The 26,964-nt window shown below is 46.4% G+C and overlaps 1 protein-coding gene across 2 annotated transcripts in view; it reads left to right on the top strand.

Moving 5' to 3' along the window:
- Positions 1–21,654, top strand: part of Oscp1 (organic solute carrier partner 1) — a 29,330-nt gene extending 7,676 nt beyond the window's left edge. For both annotated transcript variants that reach the window (XM_051188751.1, XM_051188752.1), the window contains 9 exons: positions 4,661–4,815; positions 8,039–8,206; positions 8,610–8,690; positions 16,034–16,137; positions 16,838–16,966; positions 17,848–17,917; positions 19,455–19,594; positions 20,650–20,713; positions 21,285–21,654. In XM_051188751.1, the coding sequence (XP_051044708.1) occupies positions 4,661–4,815; positions 8,039–8,206; positions 8,610–8,690; positions 16,034–16,137; positions 16,838–16,966; positions 17,848–17,917; positions 19,455–19,594; positions 20,650–20,713; positions 21,285–21,410 (1,037 nt within the window). In that variant the 3' untranslated portion in view covers positions 21,411–21,654. The remainder of the gene's footprint in view (positions 1–4,660; positions 4,816–8,038; positions 8,207–8,609; positions 8,691–16,033; positions 16,138–16,837; positions 16,967–17,847; positions 17,918–19,454; positions 19,595–20,649; positions 20,714–21,284) is intronic.
- The last annotated feature ends 5,310 nt before the right edge of the window (positions 21,655–26,964 follow it).

Consider the following 26,964-nt stretch of genomic DNA (forward strand, 5'->3'; position numbering starts at 1 on the left):
AGTCATGATGGTTTAGTGAGTAAAGGCACTTTCTCCTAAACCTGGCAGCCTGAGTTTGCTCTTTGAGACCAACATAGTAGGAGAGAACTGACTCTAGCAAACTGTCCTCTAATCTTTGTGTACACACACACACACACACACACACACACACACACACACACACCCCGCTACCTATATAATTAGGCTGGATGGTGGTGTGCTTTTATGTTTTAGGGTTTTTAAAAATATGTTTATTTTTATATGTATGAGTGTTTTTCCTGCATGAATGTGTGTGTATCATATGATACCCACAGAAGTCAGAAGAGGGAATTTGATCCTCTGGAACGGGAGTTATTGATGGCTGTGAGCCACCATATAGGTGCTAGGAACTGAACCTTCATCCTCTGTAAGATGGATGCTTACAGTGCTCTTAACCTCCAGCCCCTGGGGCATACTCTGAATCCTAGTACTGCAGAGGCAGAGGCAGGCAGTTAGCTGAGGGTTCTAGACCAACCTTGTCTACCTAGTGAGTTCCAGATTAGACAGGCAGGGCTACATACTCTGTCTCAGATAAATAATGTTTTACAAAAATAATAATATAATGAAACAGAACCTTTTCTAACTTCAACTTCATCATCAGAGGTGTCAGTTTATATTTTAAGTGTTCTCAGATTAAATTTTCCTCTTCAGTGGAATGTGGGTATGGGGATAATTTAGAGTTGCCTTGAGGCATCGAGTATAAAGTTCTAAGCCCAAAAGATTCAACCATTGTAGTCACGCAGAACATTCCCTGGCTTCTTTCTTGTAACCTTGGCTCCATAATGCGTATTTCCATAAACAAGTGATTTTTGGAGCAGGGGTAATTGGTAGAAACTGAATTGCTTTCATCAACATAATTATTTCATCAGACTAGGCTCAGAGGAGCCCAACTGAAGTGCTGGGTTGCTTTTATTATATTTCACAACCATCTTTTGACACTTCCCTTGAGCAATTTTTGGCCTGTCCTTTGATGCCTGGCAGAATTTCAGGTGTGAAGTGTGGATCTTGAGGGCTTTTCATGTGTGTAATTAGATCGCTGGAGCATATTTTAACATCGGTGTTCAAAAATAATCAGCAGACACTGACTTCATCATCTGTCTCAGTCCAAACTAGGAGGCTCTCATCAAGAGTTACCAGCCGTCCTGGTGTCCTCATGAAGAACCCCTCCCCTCCCCGCTTCATCCTCTTCATGATCAAATCTGACTCCCACTGCATCCCGCCTCCTGAAAAGGAGGCAAAGCTCATGTGAATGCCAAAAGCAAGCACCACCGTGGAAGGCTGGCCCCGGCAGGGGAAGGGATGTTGCAGCTGGAGACACATGTGCCCCTCCCTTCCACTATCAGAGTATTGAAACAGCAGACTCCAAAGAACTCAAATTTCCCGTGCTGTGCAGTAGGGAAAGATCATACAGCCCTGGCATCAACCAAAGGAGGAGCTTGCCTTATAGGAAAAGATTTCACACAGCTAAATTAGCATAAGCACATGATAGCCTCTGTTTCATCTTTTCTATAAAAGTTTAATGTTGCAGAGGAGACAAGAGAAAGTAGACTTTTCTCCCTGGTGTAGGCAAACTATAAATCCATTTACCATTAACAAGCTGAACTTCAGCCAGGCAGTGGTGGCGCACACCTTTAATTCCAGCACATGGGAGCTCTGTGAGTTCAAGGCCAGCCTGGTCTACAAGAGCTTGTTCCAGGACAGCCTTCAAAGCTACACACAGAAACCCTGTCTCGAGAAAAAAAAAAAAAAAAAAAAAAAAACAATAACAAGTTGAATTTCCTCATTTTTTTTATTTAATTTTAAAATAAATGTAAGTGCCTGGTAACAAAGGCAGTCTGCATGTCTGACTGAATCCACTACAGATGTAAATCTGATGCAGTGTGTATCTCTAGGGTGTGGCTCCTTCCTCTGCATCCCTGTGCTGTTCACTCTGGTGTACTGGGAGAGGAAGATGTGTCTGTCTCCACAGTCTCACAGAGATTGAACGGTGACAAGGGATCCCTGGATGCCAGGGCCTGGCCATGAAACCTCCATTTCATCTTTGGGTGCTCATGTGTGCCCTGCTGTGTCCACAGGGACTGACGCTGTTGTCCCCAGTTCTCAGTAGGTGAACATTGCTTAGGTCCTGATGCAAGAGCCATGGTGACACGTGGCTGTTTCACATCCCTGGGGAAAAGCTTCATTTTTCTTTTTTGTTTGCCAAAGTCAGTAACAATTGCCCTGGGGTTTTGTCGATTTTAGAACCAATTCATTTGAGACTAAGCTACTTTCCTGGATCCTGAGTGAGCTCAAAGACCCTAGCGAACTGACTTCCATTTGTCAGCTTTCCCCCAGTCACAGCTGACAAGGAGTGGTTTAATGTGGCTCCTTCCTTCTTGGAAACTCTTCCCTTGTTCTCTACTGAGGCTCCCGAGGCTTTTTTTTTTTTTTTAATCTGTCCCTTGCAGATTCTGGTGAGAAAAAAGTTAGAAAACCCGGTTTACTGCAGATACTTGCTTGTTTCTATCTAAAGGATTCCTGTGTCTCTGAGCATCCCTGCGGAAGGTGTGTTATCTGGCTGTGCCAGGCTGGAGTCCTCAGATGTGAGGAAGTCTGCCCTGGCCATGGGCAACCACATGGTAGCTTATAACCATCTATAGTGAGATCTGGTGTCCTCTTCTGGCCTCCAGGCATACATGCAGGCAAACTACTGTATACACAATAGAGAAATAAAAGCTTTAAAAATTTAAAGGTATGAGCTGAAAGGATGGCTCAGCAGTTAGAAGCACAAATAAATATGTACCACTTTCCCCGAAGACCAGACAGAGTTCAGTCTCTGGTAACTCCATCAGCTGGATTACAGCTGTAACTCATCTCCAGTGGGATTCAACTCCTCTGGCCTCTGTTTGGCACCTGAACTCAAGTAACTCAGTTGTGTAACTATATGTTCTTGATATCGGTATATACTCATCTTTACACTGAAATTGCTGGTTGAAGAATAATCTGGAGGGCTAGAGAAATGGCTCAGTAACTAGCGCGTGCACTGCTGTCACAAGGATCCAAGTTCGGTTCCCAGGACCCATGTCAGGTGGCTTACAATCGTCTTTAACAGTTGTCTTTAATTCCAGCTCCAGGAAGTCAGACCCCTCCTGCCTCTGAGGGCACCTGCACACACACCCACACAGACACACAATTTTTTTAAGACAAGGTTTCTCTGTGTAGCCCTTGGCTGTCTTTGAACTCACTCTGTAGACCAAGCTGGCATCAAACTCAGAGATCACCAGCCTCTTCTTCCCAAGTGTGAGTGCTGGGATTAAAGGCCCATGACCTTTACCACCACTGCCCAGCTTTTAACTTTTTTCAAGCCTGATCTAGGCCAGTGGATGGCCCAGCAGGTAAAGGCACCTGCTCAGACCCTGACAAGCTGGGTTCAGTCCCCGGAGTCCAAGGAAACATACAAGAAGAGAACAGATTCTGTAAAGTTGCCCTCTGACACACATTTACCCCCCCCCACACACAATGACATTATAAAAAATATTCAGAACAATCTATGCTTATCTGTACCTGCTGCTGTTCTCACACCAGAGCAGTGCAAAATATTCACATGAACAGAGCTGAGGCCATGTTGGTTTGCACAAGTCTTTAATTCTCAACATGTGGAAGTGTTCACTGCCCCAACAGGATGGGATCTATTCCAGTGTTGTGAAATTGATACCATAGTTTGAAGAGGGATTAGGGCATGCTAACATGGAACAATCTGAAGGGCATGTTTGGTAGATGCTCTAAAAACAAATGTCTTAACCATTATGTATAGCATTCTGCCTGCATGTATGCCTGAATGCCAGAAGGGGGCACCAGATCTCATTTTACATGGTTGTGAGCCACCATGCGGGTGCTGGGAATTGAACATTGAACACAAGTCCTCTGCAAGAGCAGCAACTGCTCTTAATGGCCGAGCCATCTCTCCAGCCCACGTTCTCTTTTGTTTTTGTTGTTTTGTCTTTTGAAACAGGGTTTCTCCGTGTAGTCCTAGCTACCCAGGAACTCTGTAGACCAGGCCTGTCTTAAACTCAGAAATCCACTTGCCTCTGCCTCCTGAGTACTGGGATTAAAGGTGTGCACCACCACCACCCAGCAAAGCAGTACTTTTTTTTGTAAAGAAAGATTTTTCCAGAGGCTGGAGAGGTGGCTCGATGATTAAGAGCACTGGTTGCTCTTCTAGAAGATCCAGATTCAATCCCCAGCATCCACATGACAGCTCACACCTGTCTGTTACTCCAGTTCCAGGGCCTTGACACCCTCACACAAATGTGCATGTAGGCAAAACACCAATGAACATTAAATTATAAATTAATTAATTAATTAATTAGAAAAAGAAAAAGATTTTCCTTATCAAGCCATATAATGGTGGGGAAAGGGATGTGTAACACCTGAAGCCGTCTTCTAATGTCATCAGCATGGACAGTTGCCCTGGAAGGTTGTCATAGGGCATCCCTGAGCCCTGCTCTCTACTGGACCCCTGGGCTTCTGCCCAAGGGGCTGATCCCACCAAACGCTCCAGCTCTGTCTATGCCTAGCTCTCACCCATAGACAGACAGCACACCTATACACAGCTTCTTGTGGTACCTTCCTTGCTCATCTGGATTCTCTCTTCTCTCTACAGTTCTGAATGACATCATCTCAACCATGTTCAACAGAAAGTTTATGGAGGAGCTGTTCAAACCCCAGGAACTGTACTCTAAGAAGGCCCTGAGGACTGTGTATGACCGCCTGGCTCATGCCTCCATTATGCGACTGAACCAGGCCAGCATGGATAAGGTGAGCAGACAGCTGCTTAGTCAGTTTAGCTGCTGCTCTCCTACCTGTTGTAGATGGTCCTAGGTGGGATCAAATAGGATTCCAAATGCAGAGGTGTCTTGGGAGAAGCAAGTACATGTAACTATGAGTTGCAGGAGCTGGAGAGATGGCTCAGAGGTTAAGAGCACTGGCTGCTCTTCCAGAGGTACTGAGTTCAATTCCCAGCAACCACATGGTGGCTCACAACCATTTGTAATGAGATCTGGTGCCCTCTTCTGGCCTGCAGACATACATGCAGACAAAAAACTGTATACATGATCTATAAAAAAGTATATGAGCTGTAGTCAGATCTCAGGTTGAGAGATCTCAGACGGCGTCTGCACCTAACCCCTCTGTTGCGCTTCACTTGCCCAAAGAGAGCCCTACTCTCATGTCCCTATTTATGACATGAGCATGTGCTGCCCCAGTTTAAGTACTCCACCCCCACCCCCAGCTTTCCCTCTGGGAAGAGGGTAAGAGAGGGCAGTTAGGAAGACCAGTGTGAGCAAAGAGTGACATGCATGTGTGCAGATGTCACAGTGAACCCCCTTAATATAAACAATAAATAAACCCTAACAATAACAATTAGGCATTAGCCTGGTGATAGTGGTGCATGCCTTTAATCCCAACACTCAGAAGACAGCGGCAGCTAGAGTTCGAGGCCAACCTGGTCTACAGAGTGAATTCCTGGGCAGGTTATACAGAGAAACCCTGTCTTTAAAAAAGAAAAGAAAAATCCCAGAATAGCCAGGGCTACACAGAGAAATCCTGTCTTAAAAAAATAAATAATAAAAATTTTTAAAAATTGTCAACTTACCAAATTCAGAGAAACCATCATAGCCAAGAGGGACCCAGAAAAGCCTGGCAGCCAAATGTATTGTTGTGTTCTGGAGGGGACCCTGTAGCACAGTGAGATATTAGGGTCAGGGAGATGGCTCATTCACAAGTGCTTGCCTCACAGACATGAGCACATGAGTTTGATCCCCAGAACCAAATGCTAGGCATGGTGATATGCATTTATAATCCCAGTACCAGGAGACAAAGACAGAAAGATGTCTGGAGCTTGAGACCAGCCAGCCTAGAGCTCCAGGCCAGTAAAAGACCCTGTCTCAAAAGAGATGGATGGCACACCAAAGGACGACACCGAGGGCTAGCCTCTTGCCTCCACTGGCACACACTTACACATAATAGTCTAGGCCATCGGGGAGACACTAAACTAATGAGATAGCATTTTACATAGCCCAGGTCAGCCTTCAGCTCACTATGAAGCTAAGGATGGTCTTGAACTTCTGATCCTCCTACCTCTACCTCCCAAATGGTAGCCTTGCACGACCACATCTGGTTATGTTGTGCTAGGAATCAAACTCAGGACTTCCTGCATGCTAGGTAACTTCTAGTAACTGAGCCACATCCCCACACCCCAAGTTCTGGGACTAGAGACTATTATGAAGTTAGGCTTGAATAACGGTAATTATTTTTCAATTTGCTCCATTATATGAACTTTTTTTTTGAAGTCCTGGATACTAACACTAGGTGGTGGTTACAAAGAACCAACATCTGTTGCTGGTACTGGAAGCCTCAGTGAGACACCAGTTTAGCTGAGCCTTTACCTCTTGTTGTCTCCCTTTGGGACAGTTACTTCACCCCTGTCTGTCTTCTCTCTAACATTCGAGGAGCTCCTTCCTCAGCCTGCCCATCTTCTACTTGGCATCATGGCTACCCTCAGACCTCTGGTGGAGCCTAAAATCATCAGAAAGGTGGTGGGGAAATTCATCGCCAATGGCATCAGTTAGCATAGGACATCTTAAGCGCCACTGATGGAAATAAAAGGTACTGACAAGATGTCAAAAAGATTGATGGTGCAGGTCATTCGTGGGGATTGAACCGCAGAGCCTCGCCCATCCTAGGCAAGTGCTTTACCACTGAACCACCTCCTAGCCTAATGGGGCCGGCCCAGCATTGGTTACAGAGGTTGCAAGCAAAGAAAGCGCCTGATTCTCAATGTCTTCCAGAAACCCCCAGTCCACAGTGTCAAAGAAGCTGGACGTGCTGCCACTGCCAACAAATACCCCATGTGAGGCCTGCTCATTGTGTTTTCTCTAAGGAAAGCCTGGCTGACCATTAGACCCATGTGCTGTGGAGAAAATGAATGAATGTGTACTTTCTATTTAACACAAACAAACAAACAAAAATCACCTCCTGCATTTAAAAATGTGGCCAACCTGGGTTGTAGTGCATGCCTTTAATCCCAGGACTTGGGAGGTGGAGGCAGGGGTATCAGAAGTTAAGTATTGCTCTGCTCAATAGTGAGTTTCATCTTCTGTCGCAAAACTGTATCAATTAATTCGTTAATTAAAAACTGAAAGTGGAGGCTAAAGAGATGCTCAGAGCATACACTTGAGCATATAACTTCAGAGCATTTACTGCCCTTGCAGAGGACCCAAGTTCAGTTCCCATGTCAGGTGGCTCAAAGCCACCTGTAACTCCATCTCCAGGGGAAAACGATGCCTCTGTCCTCTTAGGGCATCAGCCATCATGTATATTTCCCTATATATAGATACATGCACATAATTTAATTTTATAATTTTAAAAAATTAAAAATAAAAATGGAAGTAGGGCTGGGAATTTAGCTTAGTTAGTAAAATGTTTGCATAGTGTCTTAATCAATGTTTATTGCTGTAATGAGACACCATGACTGTGGCAACTCTTACAAGGAAAACATTTGGAACTGGCTTTCAGAGGTTTAGTCCATTAACATCATAGCGGGAAGCATGGCTACAGGCAGGCACTTATATGGTGCACAGACACACATCCAGGCAAACACACATGTACATGAAGTAAAAATTTTGGAAAAAAAATGAACAGAGAGGTACTTAAATGAGGATCCTCCCAAGTCCAGGGCCCAGGGCAGAACTCCCGGCAGCCACTACCATGTCTTGTGTATCCATCAAGAAGACTTGGAGGATGCACAGGATGACCAGAAGCCATGGTTTGCCCGGGGATTTTCTGGCCATTCCTTAGTTACTTCACCACCCCCTCGAATTCTCAGAAGTGCTCTGACTTGAGTGGCAATCCATGTGGTCACCTGAGCTGTGTGTGACAAGCCGGTGTGGTCGCCTGAGCTGTGTGTGACAAACCCACGGCTGCTTTGCTCAGGTTCTGATCTGCTTTTATGACCCCATCTGTTCTGTGTGTGGGTTGACAGCTCTATGACCTGATGACCATGGCTTTCAAATACCAAGTGCTGCTATGTCCACGCCCCAAGGATGTGCTGCTGGTCACTTTCAACCACCTAGACTCCATCAAGGGATTCATCCAGGACTCCCCAACTATCCTGCATCAAGTGGACGAGACCTTCCGGCAGCTGACAGAAGTAAGCATGTCACCAGCCTGCCATCTCACTGCCACAACCCTTCTTCTCCGCCAACTATAAGATTGGCTCTATAATTACAATGACAGGGTCAAAGTTTGCCACTCTCCTAGGACATTCTAAAATCCCACCGCTGCCTACTTTGTAACTACAATGGGCAATTACCATCTTATGATCTCTATGCAGCCCTTGTAGAGGGAAAACAATGGCAAAGAACTTCCTCCGGTGTCTGAAATGCATGTCTGTGGCAAGCAGGGTCTGTTCTGCTTGGGAGGGTGGGTGCTGACACTCCTGCTGCCAAGGTCCCTGCTTATCTGAGTCCCACCTCCGAGCACCCCAGCCCTGCCTGTCCCCACAACTCAGCCCATGGTGGAAAGTGCACTGCTCCCTCTGCCTTGCCTCGCAGATATATGGGAATCTCTCTGCTGGGGAGTTCCAGATGATCCGGCAGACACTGCTCATCTTCTTCCAAGACCTGCATATCCGAGTAAGTGCCTGGGATGCCTGTGGGTGGATGCTGCGCTGGCCACAAGCCAGTCATCCAGAAAGACCAGGAGCAGGATTTCTCCCAGCCAGTGATGCCTGTCACACTTAGAATCTGTGACTGTAAGCATTCTGGTGATAGAGTTCAGCCATTTCCCCCACCTCCACTGAGCTTCTCTGAATGTGGGTTTATCCTTTGCTTCTACAGAAGAACTGTGCTGTTCAGGTACCAGTCTGGCCTCAAAGCTTTTCTCAAGCTTCCCACCTTAAGTGTCCCTTCATCAGACCCTGTCACGTGGCTGCACTCCTGCTCACCTTCCCTGGGCCTTCCCCTAACTCTCCCTCCACCTATCTCCAAGCCCCCCTCCCCACTTCACCCATCTACCTCCTGAAATCATGATCAAGCCCACTGAGCCTATAATTCCATGTCTGCAACTGAACTATTGCCCAAAAGCCAAGTGTGCCTGACTCCCTGGCTTCTGTTGAGGACACTTCCTTCCCACCACTCACTTGGCCCAGAATCAGTGTCAGATTGACTCTCCATCCTTCATCTGTCTGTCTTCTAACGTGCCTAGGGTTTGCCCTGCCTGTGGCTCCGCCCTGCTCTCCAAGCTGCTCACACATTAGCTTAGGGTCACATACTCACATACTTTTTTTTTTTTTTTTTTTTTTTTTACATTTCTGTGACCATGACCAAGTCTCTGTGTATGCTAAGCAAGTTTCCTGCCACTGAGCTACATCCTTAGCCCTCATTCATTTCCTGCTGGCTCTTGTCCCCGAAATCTCTCTCTCTCATTGTACCATGCCTACTCCAAACAGTTCTATACCCTAACCCTCAAAAACGCACTTCTGAACTTATGTGGGGCGCGGGGAGTGGGGTGGGGGGTTGGGGGTGGCTCTGCCAGATGGAGCAAGTTCCTTCCTAAAGTTGAGCCAACTGCAGTGAAAAGATGGCATGCTATAGCAAAACCAGCCGTGGCCCTGTGCTAGACAGTACCAGCTGCAAGCTGAGCCCTTCACCCTGAGCCAATCACTGCTCTTGAATCCTAGCTTCTTTACCTGAAAGTGGAAATGACAGTGTGTAATTGGGAGTTTGCTGGAAAAACCCAGTGCAGGGACATATGTAATGTACATGTGTGTGCTTATATGTGAATTCTATAGAATACTTCTACAAAGGATTTGTGATAAACTGGTCATGGTGCTGCCTCCTGAAGTGAGGGACTGTGGAGGACAAGCAGAATAGAGGGACATAGCCCCTTCTGCACCTTTGAGACCTCATACTTATGCATACATGAAAACCAAATTCAAAAAGAGGACTAGAGTACGGTTCATGCCTGAGTATATTTCTCTTCCAGGGGAGGGATGATAAATAGATTTCTGCTCTAATGCCAATTTTATTTTTAACCTTCATGAATAAATTCATTGTATTAGCTATGGATGGAGCAGGAACAACATGAATATAAACTGAGATCTCTAATGTTTGTGGGTGAAAATACAAAAATATGAAGGTACAAGCAAGATTAAATTTTGCAGCAGATTTAACATCAATTTGAACATGCTGAAAATATCACTTAGTAATGTTAGCAGGACTATGCCTATTTAGGTGTATTTTATGGATTGCAGTAATATAAACAGCCATATTGATTTCTCAGTTGTGAGGAGATAAAATTCATTGTAATGAAAAGACATGCCTAATAATTCTATAGTGATCTCATTAAAATGTATTAAACAACTAAATATATTGGGCTTTAATTGCTAAATGGGTAAACAAGGAAATATCAAAATCACAGCCAGTCATGGCAACACATGCCCCTAATTCTCCACTGGGGAGGTAGTAGAAGCAAGAGGAACAGGAGTTCAAGGTCATCCTTAGCTATGTATCTAGCCCTGGGGTGTGGGGATTTGGAGTGTGGATGAATCACACAGCTTGGCAATCCTCTGCCAATGATCTGAACATCTGGGCTGGCTTCCCGTGTTTGGTCTTTAATGGTGTTTCTGTTCTGCTGCAACTTGTGATTGCCTATACAAATTTTCTGTTTTCAAAATAGTCTTGATAGATTTTAAATTTGTTAGCAAAACCAACTAAATGGAGAAAACACAGTTCCTCACCAGGGACTCTTACTTTTTTAACCAAAGCAAATATAAAACTATATGTCCAGTGCCACATTTCTATATCAAGAAACTGCATGAGGCATTGTGGATGCGGCCAGGTCCTGACCTGGTACACAGGGACCTCAGCAGAGTCTGATCTTGGACCACTTCTGTTTAGGCTCCTCAAGAGTTAGTTACAGCTGGGCGGTGATGGTGCATACCTTTAATCTCAACACCTAGGAGGTAAAGGCAAGCGGATCTCTGTGAATTTGAGACCAGCCTGGTTTACAGAGTGAGTTCCAGGACAGGCTTCAAGGCTACACAGAGAAACCCTGTCTTGAAAAATTAAAAATAGTTACACCGTTCTTCTTCAACCCTCTGGAGACCCTCCAAAGCTGCTCCTGAAGGCCTGGCTCCTCTAGCCTCCCCCTGACATCTCACATTCTTGCATTCCACAAGTGTTCCTTACACGTATACTTCATTCCTCTTCTTGGGAAGGCTTCTACCCTGGAGCATAGGCTAGTAAATGTTTATTGACTGCCTTCTGAATGCCAGGTACTGCTCTGAGTGTCTGAGGTACTTAGATGAACAAAGCCAAGCTCCTGGATTGAAGAGGTCTTAATAGGAAGCCAGAAGAACAAATAGATCATGTTCCTATACTGAAACTTCTAGGAAAGTGATGGTATGGAGGAGCATTATAAGGGCAGAAGGATGGATTAGGTCAGCACTACCCAATAGAACCACTGTAGACCTATGCTGGGATAGAAGAGTAAAGAGAGGAAACACAAAGGAGAGTGTGGTCAACTCTCCATAAGAGAGTCAAGACAGTCTTCCTAGGGCTGGAGAGGTGGCTCAGCAGTTAGTAACGCTGGCTGTTCTTTCAGACGACCCAGTTTGAGTCCCAGCACCTGCAGGATGGCCTCTTGAGTGCTGGCATTAAATAAATGTGCCACCACACCTTGCCAGTCTGTAATCATTTTAGATTTTGTTGTTGTTTTAATAATTGTCATTTTATTTTAAGAGATTATAATTACATTATTTCTCTCTTCCCTTCCTCTAAACCCTTCCACAGACCCCTCCTTGCTCTCTTGGCCTCTTTTTCACTAGTTCTTGTTACACATATATATGTACAGGTATAGTAATATACATGTATATTACAAAATACATCCTGCTCAGCTTGGATAATGTTGCTTGTGTGTGTGTTTTCAGGGCTGACCCTTTGGTATTGGATCACCAATTGGCACGCTGTTCCCTGGGAAAGGTCTTTTTTTTTTTTTTTTTTTTTTTTTTTTTTTTTAGAGACAGGGTTTCTCTGGCTTTGGAGACTGTCCTGGATCTAGCTCTTGTAGACCAGGCTGGTCTCGAACTCACAGAGATCTGCCTGCCTCTGCCTCCCAAGTGCTGGGATTAAAGCCAAAAGTCTTATTTCTCCTGCAGTTCTTTGTGTAGGGTTGAGGCCTCATGGGGTCACGTGTTTCCCCCTACCCCCAGTTCACTTTAGCATGTCCATTTTCTTTGTCCTTGTTCAACCCTGGAGTACACTTCCAGGACTTGGCAACTCCCAAGCCTGGCCTCTTCTCTGCAGGCAGGGTTAGTCAGGACAGCAAGCAGCCTCTGCAGCACCCACTATTAGGCACATGAAAAATGAGGCAGAACTCTGGTCCTAAAGATGGTCAGCATCAGGAAGTTCTAGCCACCCTGGAGGTGATGGTCTTAAAAGGCCTCCCCTCATCCCCCAGCCCTTGGCCTGGACTCCCTGGAGTTACTGAAGATGGATGCCTCCTGCCTGCAGCTCTTTTCAAAGGTTCCTGCCCAGTGGCCAGTTTTGGTCAGGTGGTCAAGTCTGCTGATATCTCATACAGCTCTTGGGGAACCAGCACCCTAAGAAAGTGACGGGGGGGGGGGGGGGGAAGAAATGTGTTTTGCCTTTTGTATGTCTGTGTGTCACATGCATGCCTGGTGCCTGAGGCCGGAAGAGGGAATATAATCCTCTGGAAGTGGCAGACAGTTGTGTTCTTACAGCTGAGCCTTCTCTACGGCCCCCAATGCCATTTTAAAAACAAGCTTTTGAGCACGATGTGGTGGCACACGCCGTAATCCCAGCACTCGGGAGGCAGAGGCAGGAGTTCTAGGCCATCCTCAGCTACATATCAAACGCAAGTCCATCCTTGAAGGGCTACATGAGACCCTGCCTTAAACAAAAAGAGTTAGGAATGATGGTGCAGGCCTTTAATCCCAGCCACTTGGGAGGCAGACACAGGAGGATTTCTGAGAGGTCAAGACCAGCTGGTATATAGGGAGCTCCAGGATAGCCAGACTATGTAGAGAGACACTGTCTCAAAAAGCAACAAAACTCAAGTCAGGCATTCATTGTAGGTGAGTTACATGGCAGAGGGTAAATAAGAAATATGGGTTAATTTAAAATGTAAGAGTTGGCTAGTACCTGGTGGTAGTGGCACACACCTTTAATCCCAGCACTTGCCAGGCAGAGGCAAACAGATCTCTGTGAGTTCGAGGCCAGCCTAGTCTACAACATGAGTTCCAAGACTTCCAGGGCTGTTATGCAAAGAAACCCAATCTCAAAGAGGAAAAACAAAGAGCTAGTAACAAGCCTGAGCTATCGGCTGAGCATTTATAATTAATAGACTCTGAGTGTTTATTGGGGAGCCAGTAGTCCCAACAAAAAACTCTGACTATAAGGCATGATGGCAAATGCCTTTAATTCCAGCACAGAGTGAGTTCTAAGACAGCCAGGGCTACACAGGAAGAAAAACAAAACAAAACAAAACAAAAAAAAACCTGTGTTGGAAAAGAAAAAAGGAAAAACAAAATACAAGACATACAAGACAAATGTTTGTGGATATATGCACACGTTTTTGTGTTTTGTGCATGTATGTATATATTCATATGCATGCAAGTGCATTTGTGTATATGTGTACAGTTAGAGGACAGAAGTGGATATGTGGACTGTTTCTCAGGAGACATCCAGCTCGTTTCCTGTTATTGGTTCTTTTGTTTGCTTGGTTGGTTGGGACTTTTGTTTGTTTTTGTTTTTGTTTTTGAGACAGGGTATCACTGTGCAATTCTGGTTAGCCTGGGAATTCCTATATAGACCAGAATGGCCTTGAATTCACAGAGATCCACCTGACTCTGCCTCTTAAATACCATGCCCAGTTCTCTACCTTGTTTACTGAGAAAGGGATTCCCGTTAGACTAGGCTGGCTGGCTAGCAAGCCCTAGGGACCTGCCTGTCTTCACCTGCAGTTACAGGCATGTACAAATTTAGGCCATTGGTCAGCATCCATTTGTCCTAAGCATCTGTCTCTGTCCTTGGATGGGCAGAGCCCTCTAGCAGCAGCGGCAGACGGGATGCTGAGTACTCATCTTCTTACAATAAAACTAGAGGTGACAAAGGACACTAACTCAGTAGCTTGCTGCTGGGTCTGGGAACTTGCATATGGGAACTGTCAGCACTTGCATATGGGAAATGCAGGAGTCAAAAATGTGGTTGCATCTGGTCATGGTCTGGCAGGCAGCAGAGAGCCAGGGGTTTTAAGGAAGGTACATGGTTGCTGAGGAGTCCAGAAGAGTGTCTTCATCAGTAGGATAGAGAGTGAGCTCAAAACAGATAAGGCAGGAGATGATGGTCTGCAGTGAGGAGCAGCAGGTAGGGTGGAGAGGAAGACCAGGCACAGTGCGTTACGTTGGCATGGCCTGGCCCCCAAGTAGATCAAGGAAGGTGACTGAAGGTGGCTCAGATTGCTAGCGTGGTGGCCTGGTAGTGGTGCTGAGATTGGAAATTCTAAAGGATGAGAGAGTCTAGGAAAGACAAAGATGGGCATTTTCCTTACTAGGGGGAGTTACAGGAACATCCAGTGGAGCCAGCTTTCTCCTTTCTGCTAAACTCATATTCCTTCCTCACAGAATCTGAAAGTGAAGAATTCCTTAAAAGGTCGTTCACCCACCTCCGACCAAACCAGTCTCCCCATCCCCTCAGAGCACCACTTGTGCCCGCTTATCTCCACTTCCTGGAGCATCGTACACAACACCTGCTTCCTCCAGGCCCCAGCATCCCCAGTCTGCCATTGTTCCCTTCAGTGAACTGCCATGCTCAAGTATACTATGTGGGATGTCTGGCTTGGTGGTGTGTCTTAGTTACTGTTCTGTTGCTGTTGTAAAACACCATGACCAAAGCAACTTACAAAAGAAAGCACTTACTTGGGCCTAGGGTTTCAGAGGGCCAAACTCTATGATGGCAGAGTGAGTAAAAGAACAGCTGAGAGCTCACATAACACAAGGCAGAGAGAGTGAGCACTGAGAATCACACGAGCCTTGAAACCTCAATGCCGGCCCCAGCGACACAGCTCCACCAAGGCCATGCCTCCTCCAACGAGGCCACATCTCCTAATCCTTTCCGAACAGTTCCAACAACTAGGGACCACGCAGTTAAGTATGTGAGCCAATGCACATTCTCATTCAGACCACCACATGGTATTTTTATGTGTATAATTGAGCCCTGGGTCCAAATAGGCCTTTTCCTATCTTCCTTTCTAGCTCTAGAGTGTGGACCAGGCCTCACCATGCTCAGTAAGTCCTCCAAACTAAGCTACAGCCCCAGTCCTCCAAACAGACTAATAAAGAGAATTAGCCGCCATTTATTGAGCACGTACTGTGGGTAGGCTCTGCCTGTTCCCCATCCTTGATGTGACGCCTTATACATGCTAAGCCAGTGTTCTGCCACTGACTTGTATTCCCAGATCATATGTTTTATACATTTTCCTCATTTTTGAAACAGGAGAACATTTGAAGGGCTCAGGATCAATCTCAGAAGTCATCCTATGGTATGGAGCTGGAGAAGTGGTCCAGCCGTTAGGAGCACTGATTTTAGGAGCAGTGATTTTAGGAGCTCATCACCACTTATAACGCCAGCTCCAAGGGACCCACTGCCTTCTTCTGCCCTCCACCAGCACCCACGTGCATATGTGCACATACACTTATGTACACATATACATAAATGAATATGAATATGTATACCTATATGAAGTTATTGTGTGGATGAAGCCACTCTGCACCTGCATATCCATTATGGTATGTCCCTCCCTTCATGTTACAAGCTCAAACCACTGCCCACTGTTAATCCTCAGAACATTTGTATCCATAAAAAATACCAGAAAAATTATACCAAACATATATATATGTATATGTATATATATATATATACATATACATATATATATATTTTTTTTCTCTCCCCAGGTATCCACATTTCTAAAGGACAAAGTTCAAAATTCTAATGGTCGCTTTGTGTTGCCAGTGTCTGGGCCTGTTCCCTGGGGAACTGAGGTTCCTGGAGTCATCAGGTAAATCCTCAGTGGTAACTGCCCAGCAGTGTTCCAGGTGCCAGGAACACAGAACGTGCCCAGGCCAGGGACTGCAGCACTACAGAGCTCCTCAGGCTCTGCTTATCTGCCCCTTCTTCAGTAAAAGCTCAGTTATACGGAGGTCAAGGATCTAAGCCCAGTTTTTTCACTTGAGTGGAGGATGCTTGGGGCCAGCCACCTACTTCCTAGGTCCATCTCCTCATCTCTTAAGTGGTTGCTTGAGAATAAATGGCCACACTCTGTGCTTACGCAGCTCTTGTGCCTCTGCCCAACTGTCATAATTATCTTCATCTCCCGCCCCACCCCCACTTGGTTTTTTCGAGACAGGGTTTCTCTGTAGCTTTGGAGCCTGTCCTGGAACTCACTCTGTAGACCAGGCTGGCCTTGAACTCACAGAGATCCTCCTGCCTCTGCCTCCCGAGTGCTGGGGATTACAGGAGTGCACCACCACTAACCAGCTTGTCTTTATCTTTTGTTTGGTTAGTTTTAGGGGCCCTGGGACTAGAACCTATGGTCTTACACATGCTAAGCAAGTGTGCTGAGCTGCACCCCAACCTTGCTTCTTTACCTCCAAAAAGGGATTACATTCCTCTTTGTCCTGCTGTGAGCACACGATAAGGTGGCCTCTGAGATCGGCCAAGTCCAGAGAATGCCCGACATGTCATCCTTTGTATTTCAGAGTGTTCAATGACAAAGGGGAAGAAGTAAAGAAGATAGAATTCAAGCATGGTGGAAACTACGTGGCTGCACACAAGGAAGGTTCTTTTGAGCTTTATGGAGACAGAGTCTTGAAACTGGGAACTAACATGTAAGCAGATTCTCCCTGTGAATGAACTTGAGTCCACCCAGGTCACTTCATTAAAACAAACAAAACCCCATGCTTCTGCTCTGAAAAACCCCTGCTGACTATACTGAGGGTGTGGTCCAGTTAATGGGACACTGCCTGGCACACATGAAGCCTGGAGTTCTATCCCCAGCACCACATAAGAGGGCATAATGGCACAAGCCAGTAATCCCAGCATTTGGGAGACAGAGGCGAGGGGATACAAGTTAGCAGGTCATGTGGGCTACTTGGTGAGTTTGAGGCCAGCCTAGAGTACATGAGAGCCTGTCTGGAGACAAAACAAAATAAAACCCATTAATCTCTGGAGCCATTCCCCAAATATAATGCATGCAGAGCTCTGACATTTAAATACTAAGGATCCCTAGGAATATTTCCATAGGCACAAAACACAATCTTAAGTGACCATGGCCAGTGTCTGTTTATGGTGGAAGGCCACACAGCCTCTCTGTAATATTAGCCATGTCCTCAGGGCTATTCTTTTGTTTGTTTGTTTGTTTGTTTTTCAAGACAGACTTTTTCTGTGTAACAGCCCTGGCTGTCCTGAAAGTCCCTTTGTAGACCAGGCTGGCCTCGAACTCACAGAGATCCACCTGCCTCTGCCTCCCAAGTGCTGGGATTAAAGATGTGTGCTGCCACCACCACCCAGCCTCAGTGCTATTCTTTCCTGGCCTTTTCTTGGGGAAGAAGTAAAACATGAGCAGTCCACAACTCAGGTGAGTTTTATAGTCACAGCATCTTTCTGGGTGACAGTGAACATCTCAATAAAAGACAATAACTATGCTTACCAGTTGGAAGGAAGTCAGTGAAGCGGGCTGCATAACAGCACCATTTTCTGTTGCCACCAGGTACAGCGTGAATCGACCCCTGGACACCCATATGTCTGCAATGTCAAAGAACTTGGCCTCAAAGACACAGGTGAGCTTCTGCCCTCCCCATTTCCATTTTTCTCCCTGCTTCTTTCTACAAATGGCATCTGCATGGGCAAGGGGGGGGGACTCTGGCTTTCAGAGCTAGTCGACTTTACCCTCACTGTTTCCAGTCTTCCCTGCAGCCTTACATGTACACGGGCTTTTAATTGTAGCTTTGTTTGGAGCCTTCCAGTGATCTGACTAATTAGGTAATTTTGGGATTGGTTCACCACCATAATTAAGTAGGTGCCACATACCAGGACATGGCAAATCCCAGAGCCACGAGGCCTGTGGCTGGCAAGTCCAACATGAGTGCGAATTCGGATATCAAAGCATCCCTCTTCAACGCTTCCTGGTTTTAAGAATGTGGTACCCACCTTCAAAATGAGGTTTTCATTCCTCTAAAGTACATGTCTACAACTTTTTGCTAACTAGCTACACGCTAGCTGTGGGACAAATCCTGTACTGTTGAGTTATTCAGTATTTATGGAACTGTGTCCATGGGTTGGTGTAGATGTGGTCCCATCCTGAACAAGTTTTTGGTTCCTTGGAAAGGACAGTGATAGAAACAAATAGCAACAAGGTGGAAGGAGTTTTGACTGGGCAGTGGTGGCGCACACCTTGTATCCCAGCACTAGGGAGGCAGAGGCAGGCGGATCTCTGTGACTTCAAGACAAGCCTGGTTTACAAGAGCAAGTTCCAGGACAGCCTCCAAAGCCACAGAGAAACCCTGTGCCGAAAAAAATAAAAAGATGGAAGGAGCTTTTTGGCAGTCTATAGCAGAAGACTGTGTGTGTGCTCTGTCCTTTGGAGTGGGAGCATGGGGGCAAGGGGTCACAACGGCGTTCAGAGGAGGTAGCACAGAAACAGGGCTCCAGAGTGGCCATGACACCGAAGAGCAGAGGAAGAGAAGTGGGTGAGGGCTGAGGTGTCAGGGCGAGCACAAGGGCAGACAGGGACGCAAGGACGCTGGAGTCTGACTAAGGAAGGTCTTAACTCCAATTTGTTCTTTATGCAGGAGGGAGGGGACTTTGTTTCAAGAAAGATGGAAATAAGAGTGTGTTTTCAGTAACAGGTAGATGGAGCCTCAAGCCAGGCAGGAAGGTGGTAAGAAAAGGGAATGGCCTGGAGTCTGTGTTCCTCATGAATATCACCACCAGAGGGCAGTATGGGAATTGCTCCGGAATGGTCCCCTTGATCTGCAGACTTTGACAGGAGCCACTTGGCAGAGGGAACTGGACTGACTGGAGGAAGCAGGGCCCTTCTCCTCCCCTCCAAGGAGGAAGGTAGTCTGAGAAGTGTGGGCCCCTGGGGCATTCCACTCAGCTTCAAAGTTAAAAGTCTGTGGTTTGCTTCTTTGCTAGAGTCCCTCTGCTGCTGACTGGCTTATTCTTCTGGCTAAGCTTGCTTTCTGTGTGAGCCCAGAAATAATTTAAACTGTTAATGTTTTTGCCTTGTTGTATAATTCCTCCCTGCATCTCTGGGGTCTTGGCAGGAAATGTGATCACCCTGTGTGGCTACAAATCACATAGTTGTTTCTACAGGAAAACATTGCTCCAAACCCTCTTGCCAAAGAAGAGCTGAATTTCTTGGCCAGGCTAATGGGAGGGATGGAGATCAAGAAAATGAGTGGCCCTGAACCAGGATTCCGGTTGAATCTATTTACGACAGATGAAGAGGAGGAGTATGTTTTAAACCTGTTCTTTCTTTCTTTTTCTTTTTCTGGATAGGGTCTCCTATAGCCCAGATGACCTCAGTGAGAATGAATGGCCATAGACTCCTTTTCCTCCTGCCTTTGCCTCCCAAGGGCTGGGATCACAGGTGTGCACCACCACACTGGGTTTATACGGGATCAAATCCAGGGCCCTCATGCATGCTGGGTCTAGTGCTCCACTAACCAAGAGAGTTCTCCAGCCCTAAACCTATTCTTTAAAGATATGTAATACATTCTTGTCCCAATGGCTTAGATCAAGTGTAAATACATATGTAAGCCCCTATATGTGATAAGAACATAGACATAACAACTGCAGACCAACGCATAAACACAGATGTAAACAACCAGAAGTGAAACCACCAGCAACCGGTGCTGACCTGATTAAAGACTCCCTGGGGAGTAAACAGATGGAACCCCACAAGTCATTCCCCAAAAGTTCTAATGTTTAAGCAAGAGGATGACCAGGCTGGGCTGGTGAAGTGACTCAGCAGCTAAAGGCCCCAAGCTCGAGAGAGACCCAAGTTCAAGTCCTGGAACCCACTTGGTGGAAGGAGAGAACTGACACCCACAAGGTGTCCTCTGACTTCTATATGCTTGCCATGGCACATGTGCACACACTCATGAACATACACAAACATGGAGTATAAGACCCTGAGTCTGACCTATCCTCAGGAGGCTCCCAGGAGGCTCTGGTAGGAGAATGAAGAACCTAAGTCATTTTAACAGCTAGGTCACAAATACTGTGGTGAAGGCTGACGCGCTATGACCTGAAGGGACCGGCATGTGATCTGGGCCTCAGGACTTGCCGAGCAGAGAGAGGGGAAACGTTGGCAGAGACACAAACACACATGACTTTGTGGAATATAGGAATGTGAGGGGCAGGTGGGGTGGAAAGGCTAGGGGAAATGGCAGAAAATGATGCAGAGAAAACAGATCACCATGTTCTCAATGAGATGGTTCACCGTGCCAGGAAGACAAAATCCTAACCTTATACCCCTGGGCCTGTTTCTTCCTGCCTCATCCAGACATGCAGCACTGTCCAGGCCAGAGGAGTTGTCCTATGAAGTCATCAATATACAGGCTACACAGGTATGTATCCTCCTCGTCATCTAGTAAAAACATCTGCTCTCCCAAGGAGGGAGACGGCTCAGTGGTTAAGAGCTCTAGCTGCTCTTGCAGAGGACACTAATCCAACTCCCTGCATCCATATGGTGGTTCACAACCCTCTGTAGCTCCCATTCCAGGGATCTGATTCCCTCTTCTGGCCTTTGTGGGGAGTAAACACATGATGCACATGCATACAGGAGACAGAACACTCATTCACAGAAAATAAAAATAAGTCTTTTAAAAATTTTTGTGCCAGGTACTGGTGGCACACACCTTTATCCCAGCACTTGGGAGGCAGAGGCAAGCAGATCTCTGTGAGTTCAAGGCCAGCCTGGTCTACAGAGCAAGTGCCAGGACAGCCAAGGCTACATGGAGAAATCCCGTCTCAAGAAACAAAACAAACAAACAAAAAGATCTCTAATGAACCCTTTTCTGTTTGTCCCTAATCTGGCAAAGAACTGAGCCCTTTGATGGCATGAAATTTAAATACCTCCTCCCCCCAAATAGGAACCCTGCAGACATCTCCTCTTCCTCCCTCTACCCTCTCCCACAGGACCAGCAACGGAGTGAGGAGTTGGCCCGGATCATGGGGGAATTTGAGATCACAGAGCAGCCGGAGATCACAGAGCAGAGCACAAGCAAGGGAGATGACTTGCTGGCCATGATGGACAGGTTATAGAAGTACTGATAGGCACCCACTACCCCCTCCCTCAAGAGGCTGCCTAATGACCACTGTGGGGGACAGATGGCCTGGGATCCAGTGTGTTCCTGCAGGTTTCTTCAACTGAGATCTGCATCTCTTGTCCGTTTTTTATGTCAGAACAAACTGAAAATCTCTCAGAGAGCACCCTCTTCTGACGTCACACATACATGTGTATTTTCAGCAAAATATATTCTGGCTCTTAACCCAGACCTTCCCCCCATGATGTGTAATTCTGTGGCAACCATGCAAGCATCCTAGGCCAGAGGCTGAGCCCAAGTCATTAAGGGGGCCTAGCTATTAATTACCACTGAGCGCTTACCACTGCAGCTTTCCTGCAGGGACCTGCATCTCACAAGTCCCTATAAGGACAAAAGAACAACACCTGAAATCTCTGCCCTGAGGCAGGAGGATAGGAAGTTTTTGGACATTCTGGGCTACGTGACAAGATACATCTTTAGCTAGGATGTGGTGGTACATGCCTTGAATCCCAGCGCTCAGGAGGCAGAGTCAGGCAGATCTCTGAATTTAAGGCCAGCTTGGTCTACAAAGTGAGTTCTAGGTCAGCCAGGGCTACACAGCAACCCTGTCTTGGAAAACAAAACAAAATAAAACAGGTTGGGGGCTCAGTGGGTAAAAGCACTAGCCATTCAAACTTGGTGACCTGAACTTGATCCCTAAAATCTCTTTGTAAAAAGCCTGATGTGGGAGCCAGGTGGTGGTGGCCCATGCCTTTAATTCCAGCACTTAGGAGGCAGAGGAGGTGGATCATTGTGAGTTCAAAGCCAGCCTGGTCTACAGAGCAAGTTCCTTGACAGTCTCCAAAGCTACAGAGAAACTTGTCTGGAAAAACCAACCAAACAAACAAAAACTCTGATGTAGGGCTGGAGAAATGGTTCAGCAGTTAAGGGCACTTGACTGCTCTTCCAGAGGTCTGAGTTCAATCCCACCAACCACATGGTGGTTCACAACCATCTGTAATGAGATCTGGTGCCTTCTGTTGATCTCTGGCCTGCAGGCATACATGCAGACAGAACACTGTACGTAGTAAATAAATAAATATTAAAACAAACAAACAAAAAACCTGAGCCAGAGGCAGGTGGATCTCTGTGAGTTCAAGGCCAGCCTGGTCTACAGAGCGAGTTCCAGGACAGCCAGGACTGTTGCACAAAAAAACCCTGCTTTGAGAAATCAAATAACCTTCCCTCCTCATAAAAAGCCTAAGTATCTGGAGACTGTTCTGTTTGGCTTGTCTTGCAGGTAAGTTTGAAATCAGGGAAAAAGGCAATCACCTTTGTGTGCAGCTAGTTTTATCTAGAGTCACTGGAAAGACCAGAGCCTCAGTTGAAAAAAATGCCTCCATAAGATGGAGCTGTGATTGATGGGGGAGGGCCCAGCTAATTGTGGGTGGTCCCATCTCTGGGCTGGTGGTCCTGGGTTCTGTAAGAAAACAGGCTGAGCAAATCATGGGGAGCAAACCAGTAAGTAGCATCCTCCATGGCCTCTGCATCAGCTCCTGCCTCCAGGTTCCTGCCCTGACTTCCTTTTGATGATGAACTGTGATGTGAAAGAATAAGCCAAATAAACCTTTTCCTCCCCAACCTGCTTCAATCATGGTGTTTTGTCACAGCAATAGAAACCCTAACTAAGATGGGTGGTGGTGGCTGCAGGAGGCAGAGGCAGGCAGATCTCTGTGAATTCAAGGCCAGCCTAGTCTACAGAATGTGTTCCAGGACAGCCAGGACTGTTACACAGAGAAACCCTGTCTCGAAAAAGAAAAGAAACCCTAACCAAGACAGTCTGTCGTGGTACAGTTTAGAAGGTATCCAACCCCCCTACCTCCTGCAATTTTAGAGCTGTCACCTCTGAGAGTCAGTATAAGCCAGGCAGTGGCAAGGCAGGCTTTGCTAGGTCCAGGGAAAACACCAGGGGGCCAGCTGTTATCTGTCCCACGTGTGTACTCCTTCCCTGAGTGTGCCTGTATCACTAAAGACTTCAGCTTGATTTGCTGTGAATTCTGTCTCCTCCGCATTACCATCAAACCTCAGGCACAGCCTTAGGCTGGGTCCTCCCCCAGGGACTCAAGTGAGCTGCCTCAGGTCAGGGCTGCCTGAGATGGTTCAGAAAGGCCAGGAGTCCTGCCCCACATGCTCCCCCCTGGGACCAGTAACCCACAAGTTCGGGGCCAGCTGACTGTTCGTGCCTCTGAATGACAGAGGGTGACAGAAAAACCCAACTGAGCAGGCCACTGTGTGAAATGGGACCAACTTGAAGAGCCACTGAGTCCATACCCATGGGAAGTGTGGGGACATAGTTTTGGAATGCAAGATCAGGGAACCTGCCCTTTGGCTGACCCAAGACACATACAAGGCACAGAGTTTTGATCCTGAAAGGTAAGCCACCAGATACATCTATTTCCCACCCAGTGAAGACCCCCTTCCCTCCAGATGCCCAACCTTTTGACATTGCAACAAAGTTCAACAACTGTACAACTGAGTTTTGAAAAAAAAAAAAAAAACATGTTTTTGTTTTGAAGCAATTAATTAAGAAAGGAAAGGGGGATGTTGGAGAGATGACTTCAACTCTTACTATCTAAAAATGGTTAGATAACTTTTGTGGACAACAACAAATGACTTTCCTTTTGAAACTGAGTAGTTACATAGTATTTCTCTTCTCTTTTAGTCCAGTTTTCTTTGTGTAACTATTAGAGTCTCGTCTGTTTTACAGCTTTGCTTCATTTACCTCTAGGGCCTCTTAATTCTGTAACAATAGGAGGGGAGCCAGGAGGTAGGGCACACGTTTAATCCCAGCACTCAGGAGGTTGAGGCAGGCTGATCTGTGCGAGTTTGAGACCAGCCTGGCAGCTTGGTCTACAGAGTTCCAGGACAGGACTGCTTCACAGAGAAACCCTCTCTCAAAAACCCAACCCAACCAAACTAAACCAAACCAAACCAAACCAACTGAAGAAAAAAAGTGAGGGGAACAGTTTTATTTCTTATACATTTAATGTACATAGGTGTTTTGCCTACTTGTCTGTGTAACCCGTGTGCACCTGATGCCTGTGAAACATGTGTGCACCTGATGCCTGTGAAACCCGTGTGCACCTGATGCCTGTGAAACACATGTGCACCTGATGCCTGTGAAAGGCCAGAAGAAAGCCCTGGTACTGGAGTTACAGACAGCAACATGTGGGTTCTAAGAATTGATCCCAGGTACTCTGGAAGCAGCCGGTGCTCTTAACTACTGAGTCCTCTCTTCAGCCCATGCAGTCCAAATTGAGAAGAGGTAATAGCCACAGAAGAGCTAGCAGGGCTGTAGTGAGATAGTCCTTCTGTGGCACTGACCACGCCCATTGGGGGTGGAGCCATGGGCGGAGTGACCTGTGAAAGGAGGTCTGAGGGGCCCAGGAAAGGCGCTCTCTTTCTGGCATGACTCGGATAGGAGAAGATCAGGTTAAATTTCCTGGTGTTCATCTGTCTAGGTTGTAAGTTATTTCTCCCTAAATAAACATCTATTCGGCCTATTTGTTTATCCTGATCCTTATTTACCGCAATACAGGGCAGACCGGAGGGACTCAGAGCGCAGGGCTGTTGGGGAACGTTCTAACCCTTTGGGTCTCATCTGGAGATCTAGCACATTCATCTGGGCCACTGAAGTAGGGCTGCCTCTCTTATAGTCAGAGCACTGATACTTCATGTGGGTAAGTGGCCCAAGACACACATGGTGAGTTGGGGGCAGAGCACAGTGCCCCAATTCCAACCATACTGGACGCTGTTATAAGACCCTTGAACCTCTTTGGCATGTTTGTTGTGAATGCATGATGTGTGCATCGCATGACACAGTGAGTGCACATGTAGAAGGCAGAGGGCAACTTTGTGGAGTGAGTTCTCTTTTTCCACTTTTTCAAGTCCGTGTTTATCTGTGTAGCTTTGGAGCCTGTCTTGGAACTCACTCTGTAGAATAGGCTGGCCTCGAACTCACAGAGATCCCCCTGCCTCTTCCTCCCGAGTGCTGGGATTAAAGGTGTGCACCACCACTGCCTGGCTGGAGTAGTTGTCTTTTCTGGCTCAGCAGCCAACACCCACTCTTGTGGTTTTGATTTTGTTTTTTCTGTTTTTTAAAACCTAATTTACTTCGTGACACAACACAGCTCCTGATGCTGTGAAGAGGTATTGAAAGATGGAGGAGGGAGGTGGGTTTTTTGTTGTTTGTTTTGTTTATAATTGATTTTTGGGGAAGTTGCATACTGAAGGAGTGAGGGGCAGACATGGAGCGCCTGGGAGGTGAGTGGGATTGAGGTGCATGATGTGAAATTCCCAAGAATAGAGAATTATGTTTAAAATTTTTTAAAAAACTAATTTTTTGGGTTTTTTAAAAAAATTCTGTTTTGCCGGGCAGTGGTGGTCCATGCCATTAATCCCAGCATTCAGGAGTCAGAGACAGGAGGATCTTTGTAAGTTTGAGGCCAGCCTGGACTACAGAGTGAGTACCAGGACAGGCTCCAAAACAATACAGAGAGACCCTGTCTCGAAAAAACAAACAAAAATTTGTTTAGTTTTTGAGACATGATTTCTCTGTGTAGTCCATGCTGTCCTGGAACCCACCCTATAGACCAGATTGGCCTCAAACTCAGAGATCTACCTACAGCCTCTAGAGTGCTAGGATTAAGGGCTTTTGTTACCATTGCCCAGCAAATTTAATTTTTGTGCGAATGTGTGTGTGCATGTATACTTCATGTATGCTGGTACCCAATAGGCCAGAAAAGGGCACCGGCTGCCCTGGAGTTTGAGTCGTAGGCAGCTGTGAGCCACCTGATGTGGGTGCTAGGATCTGAATTCTGGTCCTCTAAAAGAGCAGTAAGTAAATCTTTTGCTGGCCTTGATTGCACACTTCTTTAATTCTAACACCCCCACTCCAGACAAGGTTTCTCTGTGTAGCCCTGTCTGTCCTGGAATTCATTCTGTGGACCAGGCTGGCCTCAAACTCAAAGGCCCACCTGCCTCTGCCTCCCAAGTGCTGGGACTAAAGGTGTGTGCCACCATTGCCAAGCTTCACTCTGTTGTTTTTGTTGTTACTGTATTTTATGTGTATGGGTATTTTGCCTCCATATGTGTCTGTGTAGCACATGCAGGCTGGGCCCACTGATGCAGGCATTGGATCCCCTGGAACTGGAGATAGTTGTGTGGTGGCATGTGGGTGCTGGGAATTGAACCTGGAACCCTCTGGAAGAGGAGCAAATACTCTTACCCATTGAGCTATCTCTCCTCTAAAGTCTAGCACTTAAAATGCTGAGGCAGGAAGAAGGGAGTCAAATCCTGACTCCAAAAATATACAAACAAGGTAAGAATTTTAGGTATACTGGCACTTGTCTATAATCTCAGCACTTAGGAAGTAAAGGCCAGAGGACTGGTAGTTTAACAGCAGCCTCAGCTACATAGGCCCAATACAAGCCTAGGCACATTAATATGCCAACACCAGCACTGAGCAGTTTCATATCTTGCTGGGTTGTCACTGGCTCCAGATTTCTTTCTTT

The sequence above is a fragment of the Phodopus roborovskii genome, unplaced genomic scaffold, assembly GCF_943737965.1.
Source record: "Phodopus roborovskii unplaced genomic scaffold, PHOROB, whole genome shotgun sequence".
NCBI lineage: Eukaryota > Metazoa > Chordata > Mammalia > Rodentia > Cricetidae > Phodopus > Phodopus roborovskii.